General features: G+C 32.3%; 2 protein-coding genes across 2 annotated transcripts in view; one reads left to right on the top strand and one right to left on the bottom strand.

Annotated features, from left to right (window-relative positions):
• Positions 1–17,238, top strand: part of LOC133324346 (protein phosphatase 1 regulatory subunit 14B) — a 153,504-nt gene that overhangs the window by 66,566 nt on the left and 69,700 nt on the right. The gene's annotated exons all lie outside the window — the stretch shown is intronic.
• Positions 912–15,557, bottom strand: LOC133324348 (lipase member H-B). The gene is made up of 6 exons (XM_061533193.1): positions 15,349–15,557; positions 2,024–2,172; positions 1,723–1,838; positions 1,323–1,641; positions 1,055–1,256; positions 912–978 (listed from the first exon to the last, which is right to left on the bottom strand). Exons 1-6 carry the CDS (start codon positions 15,555–15,557, stop codon positions 912–914), a joined length of 1,062 nt encoding a protein of 353 aa, XP_061389177.1.

The raw sequence follows: 17,238 nt of genomic DNA, 5'->3' as shown, positions 1-17,238 counted from the left end.
TTCAATGCCTAGGAACTTCATAAACAGGCGTGGATTTTTTAAAGGAATATTTTTTCAATGTCTAGGAACTTCAGAAACATAGGCGTGGATTTTTTAAAGGAATATTTTTTTAATGCCTAGGAACTTCAGAAAAATAGGTGTGGATTTTTTAAAGGAATATTTTTTCAATGCCTAGGAACTTCAGAAAAATAGGTGTGGATTTTTTAAAGGAATATTTTTTTAATGTCTAGGAACTTCAGTAAAATAGGCGTGGATTTTTAAAGGAATATTTTTTCAATGCCTAGGAACTTAAGAAAAATAGACGTGGATTTTTTAAAGGAATATTTTTTCATTGCGTTTTAAAGGAATATTTTTTCAATGCATAGGAACTTCAGAAACATAGGCGTGGATTTTTTAAAGGAATATTTTTTCAATGCCTGGGAACTTCAGAAACACAGGCGTGGATTTTTTAAAGGAATATTTTTTCAATGCCTAGGAACTTCAGAAACAGGCGTGGATTTTTTAAAGGAATATTTTTTCAATACCTAGGAACTTCAGAAACATAGGCGTGGATTTTTTAAAGGCATTTTTTTTTCAATGCCTAGGAACTTCAGAAAAATAGGTGTGGATTTTTTAAAGGAATATTTTTTTAATGTCTAGGAACCTTTGAGAATTATTTTAATAGGTTGTATTTTTTATTTCTATTTTTTGAATTTCTATTACAAAAACATATTTTTGGTTATTTTTATTTAATATTGTAATTCTTATTTTTATTTCTTTAAATATATTAAAATAAATAAAATTAGACTATTTAAATAACATTAACAAATAATATGGAAAAATACTTAAAACAATTACAATTAGCATGGTACAATATGTCAATGGAAGTCTGTTATTTTTTAACTCTATTAATACTAGTTTTAAAATCCCGGCTACGTCACTTCACTGAAGGGACAATGTCTGGCAAACGGCACATCGATGCAAACGCAACCTTGGGCACTGGACATGAAAAAAATTATTTAAATTGATTTAAGAAATATTTGAAGAAAACTATTAAAGCAAAAGTTTTTCTCACTTGTCTGGCGCATCATTTCCCAAATAGTATTCACGAATTTGTGATATTGCACTGAAGGGATTAGCACTTGATACCGGTAATCGTTTGGGACCCGTTACATCTACACAACCATTCGGACAGGGTACACCCAAATAGCGGCGATGTTTAAAAACGGCCGATGCCAGATAGCATATGCTTAAAAAGTGGGAACAGCGGGATCGTCCTGTGGAGATAGAAGGATATTAATTAATTAAAAATAATTTTTATTAGGACAATATGTTTTACTTACTTATCGGACTACCCTTACAGTATGGCTGAATTCTTCCACCATTTACACAATAATTCAAATGGCCGGTATTTTCTTGCTGTCCCAAATATCCGGCATTGGTGTGTATCACTTGAATGACATTGGCATCATCCAATGACAAGCGAAACTGATTACTTTTCTTGCGTTCTATCAAAGGTCTAGCCGGATCAAGACCAATAATGCGATATTGCTTCACATTCAAATGATTACTGACCATACCACAAATATGGGCGCCCAATGAGTGGCCAACACAGGTGATTTTCTCTCTGGCCGCACCATAATGTGTGAGGAATGAATACATCTAAAAAAGATTTATTTTGTTATTATATATTTTATTTAATAAATTTCACTATTTTCATTTTTTAATTAATGATCATCCTACCTGGGCCGTACACTGAGCTGTCAATCGTGTATTTATCAACGATTGCAAATAGCATGGATATTCAGTCAATGGCCTCCAGTCGACGGTAATGACATTAAAATCTCTCGATAGATATGCTTTAATAAAAATCATAGAAAAAATCGTAAATTTTTAATGGTTAGCCATCATCATTTCAAAAAAAAAAAAAGTTGTTTATTTGTTAAATTAATGAAAAAATAATGACAGTTATTTTGTTTAGCTAATTTGAAATATATATCACGCATCAGTGATAGCCATTGTGGCTTAAAGTTTACTCACTAACCATCCCTTAAAAACTGCAAATGTTTATCGGTGGCCGTCCCATTGAAGCCATGCACGATGAAAACAGTATCACGCTTACTGCTGAAACCACCTTGGAACAATGTCAACGGATTATGGATATTAATGGCAACACCAAAGCGTGACGTTTTCCTGAAATGCAAGAAGAAATGAAGAGAGAGAGAATCGTAATAAGTAATATGTCATCTGGAAAAGTGTGTGGTGGTTTATGTGATAATATTTGGAAAAATATAAATATATACAGAAAAATGGTGGATTTTTTAAAGAATATTTTTCAATGCCAAGGAACTTTAGAAAAATAGACGTGGATTTTTTAAAAGAAATATTTTTTCAACTTCAGAAAAATAGGCGTGGATTTTTTAAAGGAACATTTTTTCAATGCCTTGTCTATGGACTTCAGAAAAATAGGCGTGGATTTTTTAAAGGAACATTTTTTCAATGCCTTGTCTGTGGACTTCAGAAAAATAGGCGTGGATTTTTTAAAGGAACATTTTTTTAATGCCTTGTCTGTGGACTTCGGAAAAATAGGCGTGGATTGTTTAAAGGAACATTTTTTCAATGCCTTGTCTGTGGACTTCAGAAAAATAGGCGTGGATTTTTTAAAGGAATATATTTTCAATGCCTCGGCTATGGACCCCATAAAATTAGGCGTGGATTTTTTAAAGAAATTTTTTTTCAATGCCTCGGCTATGGACCCCATAAAATTAGGCGTGGATTTTTGAAAGAAAAATTTTTTCAATGCCTCGGCTATGGACCCCATAAAATTAGGCGTGGATTTTTTAAAGAAATTTTTTTTTCAATGCCTCGGCTATGGACCCCATAAAATTAGGCGTGGATTTTTTAAAGAAAAATTTTTTCAATGCCTCGGCTATGGACCTCATAAAATTAGGCGTGGATTTTTTAAAGAAAATTTTTTTCAATGCCTCGGCTATGGACCCCATAAAATTAGGCGTGGATTTTTTAAAGAAAAATTTTTTCAATGCCTCGGCTATGGACCCCATAAAATTAAGCGTGGATTTTTTAAAGAAAAATTTTTTCAATGCCTTGGCTATGGACCCCACAAAATTAGGCGTGGATTTTTTAAAGAAAAATGTTTTCAATGCCTCGGCTATGGACCCCATAAAATTAGGCGTGGATTTTTTAAAGAAAAATTTTTTCAATGGCGTGGATTTTTTAAGTGGACCCTCCCATTCTCGGGGATGAAAATCTGAATGAAAATCTCAAGAACTCTTGAAGATATAGCCGATTTATTGTGTCAGCATCAAGTGACGGCTGAAGGGCTTCTCAAACTTTAAACGCGTTTTTCTCTAAACATTTTCTTGCGAATGGCGGGCACGATAACTCAAAAACTTATAACCCAATCGACTTCAAATTTGTATACGTTTCTCTGTGAGTGTATAGCTATCGTATGAACTAGGATAAAGCCAATCGGTGAAGATCTTCCTTATTTTTTAACTTGGGTTTTGGTAAAAAATCGGCGATTTTCCAAAAATATTTTTTCAAAGATCCACCATTTTGTTAATTTTGTAGCGAAGTCAATAATCCTAGTTCATACGAGAGCCAGACATGTACTCCTTCTAACACCGTTGGAATTTTTAGGATTTCGATGATTCCGAGTAAGGATTTATCATGCCCGCCATCAAAAATAAGGACTTTTCTTTAATTACAAAAAACAACAACAAAACAATAACAAAAATTTTTTGTAAATTATTTTTCTTCTAATTTAAATCTTTAAGTATATATGTTGAAAGTTACAAACCTTAACAAGCATTGGTATTGATTTACCAGCCCATTGAAAATCTTGAAAAATTAAAATCTTGAATGGGTGGGGTTCCCTTAAAGAATTTTTTTTTCAATGGCGTGGATTTTTTAAAGAATATTTTTCCTCAATTTTTAAGGATTTTTTTTCAGAAAAAAGTCGGGATTTTTAAGGAACATTTTTTTGAGAAAAATAGGCTTGGATTTTTAGAGGAATTTTTATCTGAAAGAGGCGCGATCTTTATGTAAAATTAAGTAAATTAAGGCGTGAACTTTTGAATAGTATTAGGCATGGATTTTTTAAGAAATATTTTCCAATAGAGAAAAATTGGCATGCAATTCGGGCTAGGGTTACTGAAAAATAGGTGTAAATTTTTTAATGAATATTTGTGCTCAGAAAAACAGACAGGGATATTTGGGTCTATGGCTCCCGAAAAATAGGCGTCGGTCTTGGTCTATAACCTCCAGGAAAACCGTCATTAAAATTGGCGTGGCGTTAGTTGTATGGACTCCAGAAAAATTGATGTTGAATTTTTGAAGAAAATTTGGTTTTCAGAAAAATTGGCCTTGATTAGGATCAAAAAAATAACGTATATTAAAAAAATGATTAAATTGACATTGATTTGGGGCCTCCAGAAAAATAAGCGTAAGTTTTAAAAAAATATTTTTTTTTTAAATATGCCGAGGATTTGTGGGCTACGGCCTCCAGATAATTAGGCGTATTTTTTTAAGAAATATTGTTTTTTCAGAAAAATTTGCGACGATTTGGAGATATAAAAAATTGACGTGGAATTTAAAAAAAATAGTTTTTCTTTAGAAAAAATTGTCTGGATTGTTTAAAAGGAGATATTGGTATTGCAATTTGGTAATACATTTTAGTATAGCTCTCATACAATTGTAGCGCCCCTTTTCGTTATTTTGAAAAATGTCCCAACCGAAGTGTAATTTGTTATTTTAAGTTTTGGACGGTGAAGAAAATATTATAGATTTTGACACATTTCGGTATTATTTAGAATTTAATTTGGGAGAATTACAAATATTTTTGCTAAAACTATTTAGATTCGTACATAAATAAAAAAAAATCAGTTACGAATTTGGACTTCTGTCGATCAAGCCTTAACAAAAATAATATAAAAAATAATACGCGGTTGTGAGTCATGCTACAATTAAATTATATAAGTAATTGTTTTAAATATTTAAATTAGGGGGCAGGACGTATGCCATAATATTTTGAACAAATGCGCCTCCAATTTTGTTTGCAATATTAGCCGTTTTAGGTAATACCTTATTTCCGAACTACTGAAGCATAGCATGCTTCAAAAGCCTTATTTGATTTTCTCTTTTGCCAATTGTAATAATATGTAAATTTTTCTAAGCAAAACATGTTTTTATGTTCGGTTCAATGAGCTCAAATGTCATGAACTCGACATTGAAAGAAGGAATACAACTAAAAGAAATCGATTCACGTTTTCATGAATGGGCTGAAACATGCATTGCTTCTTAGTATTAAAAAAATTACAAGGAAAAAATCAAGCTACAGATGTGAGTGGTATTTTTTAGGCCGTTTTTTTAAATAAATATTTCTTTAAGCTATTACATTTCAATTACAATATAACACACCTTTACAATAAAATCTGTTAAATTCCGAACAACGATTAATTTTATGAGATACCCAATTTTCCTCTTACAGGTAATTGTTATTTGAAAGATATTTAACTTTTTCCAAACACCTTCACAACTTTACTTTTTTTCTCTTCAAACAACTTCCTAAAGCCATTGTCGCAAGTTTGTTGTTGCTGTCGTTGTTTTCATTGAGATTAATCGCTGAATTTGTTGTAAACATTACATTTATTTGCAATGAAAGTAAGGCCATGTGAAAAATCGCCATGAAAAACTTGATTTTTTTCCTTTTACAAAGGAGCTAGTATGCGGCAGTCAGCCCACCAGTAGCTTTTTTCAGCGGCAGATATAAGAGACACATTGCAATTTTTTTAGGCAAGTGCGCTATAACCAAAAGGAGGAATATTTGTGAGATGTAAAAGTTGAAGAGACAGCTTCCAGATGTTTGAAGATTTGTGGAGGTTGTAAAGAAAAATTAGTATTCTCTAAACAACAGGTAGGATTTTTTGTAAGAAAATTCTCAGCACCTCTTTTAAAAAAGCTGAAGGCCATTTACTTTTTAAAAGAAGAGGTAAAAATCGTTTGTATAGATGTAATCTTCTTTATAGAATACTATCAGTCTTCTTCTTATAAAACGGACGCGGTTTTAAGAAGACCAGAAAGTCCTATTCTTCAAAAAATACAAGAAGGGCTTCTCCTCCAAGAAAATCGGAAATTGTTGTTCTTTAAGATATACCTCAAGGTTTTCTCCTTCATAGAAGACGGGAAGATTTTATTTTTCCAAGACGCCCAAAACCTATTTTTTCTGAAAGGCCCGAAGGTCTTACTCATGGAAGTTCACAATATCTCTTATTTTATAATCCTTTACTATTATTGAGCACTTATTAAGGTATCTTGCTGTATAATCTTTCCCTAATGTTGTGTTTGCATATTCTTAAGTAAATATCTGAAGGTCACATAATTCCAAATTGAAAGGCTGAATTTCTTATTATTTATAGAATATCGTAAGGTCTTCTTCTTCACAGAAGAACTGAAGATATAGAAGAACAGAATGTCTTCTTCATAGATCTTCTGGAGGTCTTATTCATATTAGAGCTGATGTTTTTCTTCGTCACAGAGTTTAAGGTCTTCTTAATAGAAGAGTTGGAGATCTTCTTAATAGAAGCGATGGAGGTCTTTTTAATAGAGAGCTGAAGGTCAACTTCTTCATAGAATAGCTGAACGTAAGCTTCTACATAGAAGAACTGAAAGTCAGCTTCTTCATAGAAAAGGTCTTCTGTATAGAAGACCATAACGTTTTCTCTAAAGAGTACAGAAGGTCTTTTTCATAGAAGATCGGTAGATTTTCCTCATAGAAGAGCTGGAGGTCTTCTTCATAGAAGAACATTACGGACCAAAATGTATATTTATAAAAAAGCCAGAAGTTATTTCGTTACATTGACAAAGAGCAGTTAATCTTCTAATTTAGGATCAGAAAATTTTTATCTTCAAAATACTTAGGTATATAGAACAAGTGAGGGCTTTAGAAAAAGGGGATATATATCTTGACCTATCATCCAGTAACATTTTGTTATTTCCCGCCAAGATTTCTTAACCAAGGCTTGACTAAGAAGAAGAAGAGCTGAAGGTCATCTTCTTCATAGAAGAGCTGAAAGTCTTCTTCTTCATAGAATATCTGAAGATATTCTTCTTCATAGAAGAGCTGAAGGACTTCTTCTTCATAGAAGTGCTGAAGGACTTCTTCTTCATAGAAGAGCTGAAGGACTTATTCTTCTTCATAGAAGAGCTGAAGGACTTCTTCTTCTTCATAGAAGAGCTGAAGGACTTATTCTTCATAAAAGAGCTGAAGGTCTTCTTTTTCATAGAAGAGCTGACGGTCTTCTTCTTCAAAGAAGAGCTGAAGGTCTTCTTTTTCATAGAAGAGCTGACGGTCTTCTTCTTCAAAGAAGATCTAAAGGACTTCTTCTTCATAGAAGAGCTGAAGGTCTTCTTCTTCATGAAAGAGCTGAAGGTCTTCTTCTTCAAAGAAGAGCTGGAATACTTATTTATAGGAGAGCTGGGATATTTATTATAGGAGACAGGCCAGAAAGTATTCGTCATAGAAGGCCCAAAGGGTTTCCTCCTTGAAGACCAGTTGGTCTTCTTCATTAAAGACCCGGAGGTCTTCATAGAAGAGCAGAAGGTTTTCTTCCCAGAAGAAGAGGTTCAGGTTTTCTTCATAAAAGAACTGAAGGTCTTCTTTATAGAAAATATTCAATATTCGTCATTATGGACCAGAAGACATTTTTCTTTCATTATTTTAATTGACTATCGCAAAATTTTTTATTATAAAAGACCTACGTAAGTGAAACAAGCGAGGAATCCTCCAAAATTTTTTTTTTGGGGACCGCTAAATGAGGTCTCAGATTTGCACCTTCCACCAAGGCCTTTGAAATCGCATATATATAATATATATATATATATATATATAATGGGGCCTTCACTGCCTTCACTGCCATCACCAGGTTGAGCCAGGTGGACTCTGCTTTCAAAAAAAGGGGTAAATTGTTTTTAAGCAATATTTTTTTCATTTGGCACCCCCTTACAAAAAATAGGCGTGGATTTTTAAAGAATATTTTTTTAATTGGCCACCGCCTTCAGGAAAAATAAGCGTGGATTTTTAAGGCATTTTTTTTCATTTTGCCACCGCTTTCAGGAAAAATTGGCGTGGATTTTTAAGGAATATTTTTTCTTTTTGCCACCGCCTTCAGGAAAAATAGGCGTGGATTTTGAAGGAATATTTTTTTAATTTGGCCACCGCCTTCAGGAAAAATAGGCGTGGATTTTTAAGGAATATTTTTTTTCATTTGGCCACCGCCTTCAGAAAAAATAGGCGTGGATTTTTAAGGAATATTTTTTTTTTCAATTGGCCACCGCCTTCAGAAAAAATAGGCGTGGATTTTTAAGGAATATTTTTTTCATTTGGCCACCGCCTCCAGAAAAAATAGGCGTGGATTTTTAAGGAATATTTTTTCATTTGGCCACCGCCTTCAGAAAAAATAGGCGTGGATTTTTAAGGAATATTTTTTTTTCATTTGGCCACCGCCTTCAGAAAAAATAGGCGTGGATTTTTAAGGAATATTTTTTTTTTTCAATTGGCCACCGCCTTCAGAAAAAATAGGCGTGGATTTTTAAGGAATATTTTGTTCATTTGGCCACCGCCTCCAGAAAAAATAGGCGTGGATTTTTAAGGAATATTTTTTTCATTTGGCCACCGCCTTCAGAAAAAATAGGGGTGGATTTTTAAGGAATATTTTTTTCATTTGGCCACCGCCTTCAGAAAAAATAGGCGTGGATTTTTAAGGAATATTTTTTTCATTTGGCCACCGCCTTCAGAAAAAATAGTCGTGAATTTTTAAGGAATATTTTTTCATTTGGCCAACATTTCTCATAAGCCCCTTCTATTTTAATTTTAGAGTTCTTTATAGTGTACATTATAAGCTCTTCATTACCAATATCACACACACAAACTTTAATTTCCACAACAGCTGCACAGGACCACTCACTTTCTTCTTCAGCCAGCTGCTAAGCCGCTCACAGATGTTCAGTTCACATTGACCATGGTCAAGTTTGTTTTGTTTTCGTTTCGTAAAGTCGTCGATGCCATAATTATTAAACTATTTCGCTACTAATATTTACCCCGCCATATATGTCTGACTAGTTATAGATATATAAATTTCATTAAATACAAAATATTGGAAATACTGGTTGTTGATGGTAGTCGTGATGAAGAAGAAGTTTAAACGGCAATTGGCGGTTTTTTTGTCACACATCGCGTTGAAGTTGCCAACACAACTTTCCGCCTAGTTGTCAATTTTTGTGGGTCAAACAATTGAGAAGAAACCTGTTGAATTGTGTTTGGCATCGCTTTTTGTCGCCGAGACCGTGTGGATCCTTGCGTAAATTATATGACCTAGATTTGGAATTTCCTGAAAGATACTCATACACACAAGACTCTCGTGAGAGAGAAAATATTTTTTTGTTGTGGTTTGATTTGGAAAAGTTGTTCCGCGTTTTTTGTTTTTGTAGAATATAGAATTTGGTGAAAATCTAATTTTCATTTTTGATTTATGAACTTTCATTTCAATGATCTGCTGCTTAAGTTATATGTCAAAGATGATTTATGGCAAAATAAATGTATTAGGTTGTGGATTAAAATTTTGCAAATTTCATATTTCGTAATTTTTAACACGTTTCTGTGGGTAATTATCACTTTTTTAATAATTTTGAAATTTTGCAAATCAAATTAACTAAAATATTCACATGATTTATTAGCAAATATAAATAGTTATACCATGGATATTTATATCACATTTATGAACTTGTTAAATTTTTTTCAAACCTGATCAGAAGTTTTTTAAGGTCAGAAACAAATCATACATCAATTGGAAACATTACTCCTATACCCTCCCATTTTTATACCCTTCACTGTGGTACAGGGTATTATGTCTTTGTGCATATGTTCGTAACAGGCAAAAGGAATCGAGATATACACATGGTTCCTTTTGAGAATATGCATAGAATCATTTTCTGAGTCGATTTATCCATGTCCGTCCGTCCGTCCGTCTGTAGACGTTAAATTGTAAACAAAGTACAGGTCGCATTTATGATCCGAATTGGATGAAATTTGGCATAGGTCACTTATTTGGCCCAAGGACGAACCTTATTTAAATTGGGGAAAATAAGTTCAGATTTAGATATAGCTCCCATATATATATATTTAATGTAAACGGACCCTATATATCTTTCGATTTGCACGAAATTTGGTACAGCCTAATGATTTAGGTCTAGAATGATGTGTGCCAAGTTTCCTGAAAGTCGGTTCAGATTTAGATATAGCTCCCATATATATTTTCGTCCGATTTATTGTAAATGGTGCACCAAAGTCCCTATATATCTTTCGATTTGCACGAAATTTGGCACAGCGTAATGAATTAGGTCTAGAATGATGTGTGTCAAGTTTCCTGAAAATCGGTTCAGATTTAGATATAGCTCCCATATATATTTTCGTCCGATTTTAGGTAAATGGTGCACCAAAGTCCGTATATATCCTTCGATTTGCACGAAATTTCCTAAGTTTCCTGAAATGCTAAGTTTCCTGAAAATCGGTTCAGATTTAGATATAGCTCCCATATATATTTTCGTCCGATTTTAGGTAAATGGTGTATCAAAGTTACATTATTTCCTTTGATTTGCACGACATTTGGCACAGCGTAATGATTTAGGTCTAGAATGAAGTGTGTTAGGTTTCGTGGAAATCGGCTCAGATTTAGATATAGCTCCCATATATATTTTCGGCCGATTTTATGTACATGGTGCGAAAATTCCCTATATATCCTACAATTTGCACGAATTTGGATTTATAAGTAAATGAAGAACTCAAAATATGGTCGAATGCACAAAACACTGAAATAAGTGTAACCTAACATGTGACAAGTTTCGATGAAATCGGTTTAGATTTCGATATTTTCTAATTTTATCCTATTGTAAAATAGCAATGAACAAAATTTATTATTGGTTTCAGAATGACATGTTTAATTTCTTCTTAATGGTCCTTCAAAAATGCGAAGTCTGTTAGGATTCCATCTTTTGAATATACACAAAGTGGTGAAGGGTTTTATATAGTTGGCCCCGTCCGACTTTACTACTTTCCTTACTGGCTTTATGTAGGTTCGATTTCGGTCAGCCTGTTTTCTTAGTGGTTCTAGAGTCCAAGAGTTATGACTCTAGCACCACGAAATTTTACATTCTAAAACTTAGCGACGGTACCAGAAGGATTGGTCCGAATTTGGTCTAGGTCTGTTAAAAATACGATGTTCTAAATTTAAATCGAATCGGACTTTCCATACAGTAAAAATTGGATTTACAATTTTCAAAATATTGAAACTCTGTTGGAGGGGTACCTGAAGGGTTTGATCCATCTTCGGAGGCTTTGTAAAAGTATTGATCAGCCAGACGAACAGAATTTTTAAATTGATATAAAATTGCCTGAAACGAGCCAATATTTCACATTAAAATCGTCGCTTACAAAACTACAACTAAATAGGGTTATGGTTTGGGGTTGGAAAATTCCATTTGAGATTGAAAGTTCTTTTATAATTTATTTTTTAATAAAGGAGCGTTTTCATCATTTATTTTTAAGCGATTTCATATTCGGCTATTTTTAACCGGATGAACTGCTGTTTTTCTTCATAACTAATTTTCCATACAAAGTTTTTCTACAGCAGCTCTTTTTCCACACTTTCAATTCGTTTTGCTCACGTAGTTATCCGTCTATCTTAAGCTGATTAATCAATCATTTGCACTTAAAAATATTTCAGCTAAAGTGTTTAGAAAATACCTACTATTAAAGAAAATCCAAAGTAAAGTCAACATTATGACCTGCAGGAATACATCTGTGGAGGACTACTAATGCAGTTGGGCAGGCGATTAACCGGTTGACACAAACGGATGCAATTCAGTGCCCAAAAACGTTTTGGCTATTTATTTAATCTGCTTTTTTGTTGTTGTTGTTTTTTATGTCGTCTGAGATGTGTTTTTTGTAGAGACAAAAAGATTTGATGTTGAAAATTGGCAATGGTATTTGAGAGTGGCTATACTTTCACAAGACACAGTCATGGCATTGTTGTTGTTGTTTTACTTAAATTGCTTTGAATATGTTTTTCCCATCAGCGGTTACGAATAATATTATAAATAAATACTCCTCGGGATATAAGAAATACATTTGAGAAATGTTATAGTAAATGTTAAAGGGCTGGAGTAAATAGTCACAAAAATATAAGCTTTTGTAATCAATATAAAAAATCCACGCCATTCGTAATTTTCGGAAAAAATATTCTTTAAAAATCCACGCCATTCATAATTTTAGAAAAAATATTCTTTAAAAATCCACGCCATTCGTAATTTTAGAAAAAATATTCTTTAAAAAATCCACGCCTTTCGTAATTTAAGAAAAAATATTTTTTAAAAAATCCAAACCCTTCGTAATCTTCGAAAAAATATTCGTTAAAAATACAAGCCTTGTATTGGTCCTTTAAAAAATTCACGTCTTTCGTAATTTTCAAAAAAATATTCTTTTGAAAATCCATGCCTTGTATTGGTCCTTCAAAAATCCATGCCTTGTATTGGTCCTTTAAAAATCCATGCCTTGTATTGGTCCTTTAAAAATCCATGCCTTGTATTGGTCCTTTAAAAATCCATGCCTTGTATTGATCCTTTAAAAATCCACGCCTTGTATTGGTCCTTTAAAATCCATTCCTTGTATTGGTCCTTAAAAAATTCACGTCTTTCGTAATTTTCAAAAAAAATATTCTTTTGAAAATCCATGCCTTGTATTGGTCCTTCAAAAATCTACGCCTTGTATTGGTCCTTCAAAAATCCATGCCTTGTATTGGTCCTTTAAAAAACCATGCCTTGTATTGGTCCTTTAAAAATCCACGCCTAATTTGTGTTAATCCTTGAAAAATATTCTTTAAAAAAATCACGCCTTGTATTGTTTTTATTCTTTAAAAAATCCACGCTTCTTGAAAAAATATTCTTTAAAAAATCCACGCCTTGTATTGGTATTCTTTAAAAAATCCACGCCTTGTATTGGTCTTTAAAAATCCACGCCTTGAAAAAATATTCTTTAAAAAATCCACGCCTTGTATTGGTTCTTTAAAAAATCCACGCTTCTTATAAAAAATATTCTTTAAAAAATCCACGTCTAAAAAATATTCTTTAAAAAATCCTTCTTGAAAAAATCACGCTTCTTGAAAAAATATTCTTTAAAAAATCCACGCTTCTTGAAAAAATATTCTTTAAAAAATCCACGCTTCTTGAAAAAATATTCTTTAAAAAATCCACGCTTCTTGAAAAAATATTCTTTAAAAAATCCACGCTTCTTGAAAAAATATTCTTTAAAAAATCCACGCTTCTTGAAAAAATATTCTTTAAAAAATCCACGCTTCTTGAAAAAATATTCTTTAAAAAATCCACGCTTCTTGAAAAAATATTCTTTAAAAAATCCACGCTTCTTGAAAAAATATTCTTTAAAAAATCCACGCTTCTTAAAAAAATATTCTTTAAAAAATCCACGCTTCTTAAAAAAATATTCTTTAAAAAATCCACGCTTCTTGAAAAAATATTCTTTAAAAAATCCACGCTTCTTGAAAAAATATTCTTTAAAAAATCCACGCTTCTTGAAAAAATATTTTTGGTCCACGCTTAAAAAACCGATCATTATAAAAAATCCACGTTGAAAAAAATATTCTTTAAAAAATCCACGCTTCTTGAAAAAATATTCTTTAAAAAATCCACGCTTCTTTAAAAAATCCACGCTTCTTGAAAAAATATTCTTTAAAAAATCCACGCTTCTTGAAAAATATTCTTTAAAAAATCCACGCTTCTTGAAAAAATATTCTTTAAAAAATCCACGCTTCTTGAAAAAATATTCTTTAAAAAATCCACGCTTCTTGAAAAAATATTCTTTAAAAAATCCACGCTTCTTGAAAAAATATTCTTTAAAAAATCCACGCTTCTTGAAAAAATATTCTTTAAAAAATCCACGCTTCTTGAAAAAATATTCTTTAAAAAATCCACGCTTCTTGAAAAAATATTCTTTAAAAAATCCACGCTTCTTGAAAAAATATTCTTTAAAAAATCCACGCTTCTTGAAAAAATATTCTTTAAAAAATCCACGCTTCTTGAAATAATATTCTTTAAAAAATGCACGCTTCTTTAAAATATTTTCTTTAAAAAATCCACGCTTCTTGAAAAAATATTCTTTAAAAAATCCACGCTTCTTGAAAAAATATTCTTTAAAAAATCCACGCTTCTTGAAAAAATATTCTTTAAAAAATCCACGCTTCTTGAAAAAATATTCTTTAAAAAATCCACGCTTCTTGAAAAAATATTCTTTAAAAAATCCACGCTTCTTGAAAAAATATTCTTTAAAAAATCCACGCTTCTTGAAAAAATATTCTTTAAAAAATCCACGCTTCTTGAAAAAATATTCTTTAAAAAATCCACGCTTCTTGAAAAATATTCTTTAAAAAATCCACGCTTCTTGAAAAAATATTCTTTAAAAAATCCACGCTTCTTGAAAAAATATTCTTTAAAAAATCCACGCTTCTTGAAAAAATATTCTTTAAAAAATCCACGCTTCTTGAAAAAATATTCTTTAAAAAATCCACGCTTCTTGAAAAAATATTCTTTAAAAAATCCACGCTTCTTGAAAAAATATTCTTTAAAAAATCCACGCTTCTTGAAAAAATATTCTTTAAAAAATCCACGCTTCTTGAAAAAATATTCTTTAAAAAATCCACGCTTCTTGAAAAAATATTCTTTAAAAAATCCACGCTTCTTGGAAAAATATTCTTTAAAAAATCCACGCTTCTTGAAAAAATATTCTTTAAAAAATCCACGCTTCTTGAAAAAATATTCTTTAAAAAATCCACGCTTCTTGAAAAAATATTCTTTAAAAAATCCACGCTTCTTGAAAAAATATTCTTTAAAAAATCCACGCTTCTTGAAAAAATATTCTTTAAAAAATCCACGCTTCTTGAAAAAATATTCTTTAAAAAATCCACGCTTCTTGAAAAAATATTCTTTAAAAAATCCATGCCTTTTATCGGTCCTTTGAAAAATATTCTTTAAGAAATCAACGCTTAACTAGTCCTTGAAAAAATATTCCTTTAAAAATCCACGCTTCTGTTAATCCTTGAAAAAATATATTTTGAAAATCCATTTAAATTTTATCCTTAAAATATATATTTTTAATCGAAGTTTCAGTAATCTTTGAAATCCACTCTTTTGTTTATCTTTGAATATATTTTTTTTAAGTCCATACTTCTGTGGGTCCTTCAAAATATATTTTTTATTTCGAAAGGTCCGTTCACTTCAATCACTTACGGCGCATATAGACGATACATGATATATGGACTAGGACATATCCGATTATTCCTCAGCATGCAGCGTAAAACATTAACATCCCAGACACCACTTTGAACGAAATTTTTTAAATCCGTTTGACTGAATATCAACCCCTCCGAGGAGCTGCAGCAGAACATAAAGGTCAATGCCAGTGTTAGGGCACAGGAAAAATAAAATTTAGTTTGCATTTTAATTTTTTCGTTCACTCTTTAAATATTCACTATTTTATTTATTAAATTTAAATTTTTTCGCATATTCTTTCTACTTATTTTCGAAATTTCGAAAACAATAAACACCCCTCAAATCCTTTCACACTTTCATAATTTTCACTTTTAAATTTCGCATCTCCATTTTCTATTTATTTATTTTTTTTTCTTTTTAAATTCGAACGTTGTGATTTTTTTACGCTTGACTTCTAAAATTAGCTTGCATTTTTTTCCCGTTTAAATTTAGTTTTGATACCGCGTAAAGAAGCTTGCGCGCGCCACTTTCAAAGAGACTCGCTCGCTCGTGTGTGTTTCTTCCTTGAGCTACGGCTACGTTGTGTTGTTTACATTTCAAATTTTGTTACGATTAGCCAGCCAGGGAGCTAACCAGCCAGCCATTCATTCATCCGGCCGCGAGTCAAGCGCCAACCAGTCATTCAGCGAACCATTTATTCTGCAGTACTTGTCTTAAACAGCGCACTGTTGCTGATATCTGTTTGTTGTTGTTGTGTGTTGCACTTGAATTCCTTACAACTTTTGCGAGCCAACGATGGTTGGTTTGTAAATTTTAGGAAATTGACCAATTTCGAATATTACATAAATTTAATCGGCATATAAAAGATATGGGTCACCAAAGTATAAGGCCTATATAAGCTGTATATGACCTATCATTACCTATTGTTGACATGTAAACAATGTAAATTGGTTATTTTTGACTACATTATTTTTTGGCAAATAATAAATATTTGCTTGGGGAAATCCATTATTTTATATGAACTATATGACTTTATTTAACACGCTTCGGAATATCGGAAAGAGGCATAAAACTCAAAAATTCAGCTTGAGCCCGCTAGGATTTGAACCCTGGTTCCCATGGAATCTGTTGATTGTTGTCCGGCGCCTTAACGTGCAAAGTCACCTCCTTATCTTGCTAAACTTGCACAATATGCAGTTGTAGACCATTGAAGATTATAGTCTGCATGGAAAAAAAGTGCGTCACTACAAGAAAAATCTGCTCTGAAAAGGAATGTTCTGGTGTGATGCCAAATGTCCGAACCATGACACGGTTGAATTTAATTCGTAGATGCAATTTCGCAACAATATTCGACATAAATACAACTTATCAAGTAACGACATTTGTAAGTCACATTGTCCAATATGCCTGATGAGCCGCTTAAACAACGTTGAAACGCGTCGCATAATGGTGGGAATATAGTATCTCCCTGGCTTCCCTTTTCATTGCAACTTCGATCATGTAGCTCATCTCGAAAGAGAAATTAATACAAATATGCTCTGTTAGTTGTATGATTTGTTGCCAATTTAAAGGAAACTTCATAATGCCTCTCTTCACATAGAAGTTCTGCTTTCTATTTGCAAAAAAAAACTCTAGTAGTCGATTTTCCCAATCCTCCCTAGGTACCAATTTTTTATCACTAAAGAAATTTTGCAATGCATGAAAAATATGATAATCGCTTGGTGCCTAGTCCGAACTGACTGGCGGATGCATTAAAACTTCCCAACCAAGCTCCCCAAGTTTCTGGCGAGTCACTGTAGATGTGTGTGGCCTAGCGTTGTCCTGGTGGATGACGCCTCTCCTGTTGGCCAACTCTGGCCGTTTTTGGTCAATTGCTATCTTCAAACGGTTCAGTTGTTGACAGTGGAG

Source organism: Musca vetustissima, unplaced genomic scaffold, assembly GCF_032173495.1.
Source record: "Musca vetustissima isolate MV318-11 ecotype Yass unplaced genomic scaffold, APGP_CSIRO_Mvet_v1 utg39023, whole genome shotgun sequence".
Taxonomy (NCBI): Eukaryota; Metazoa; Arthropoda; class Insecta; order Diptera; family Muscidae; genus Musca; species Musca vetustissima.
Note: the sequence above shows the minus strand (reverse complement) of the source record. Positions and strands in the feature narration are given on the sequence as shown.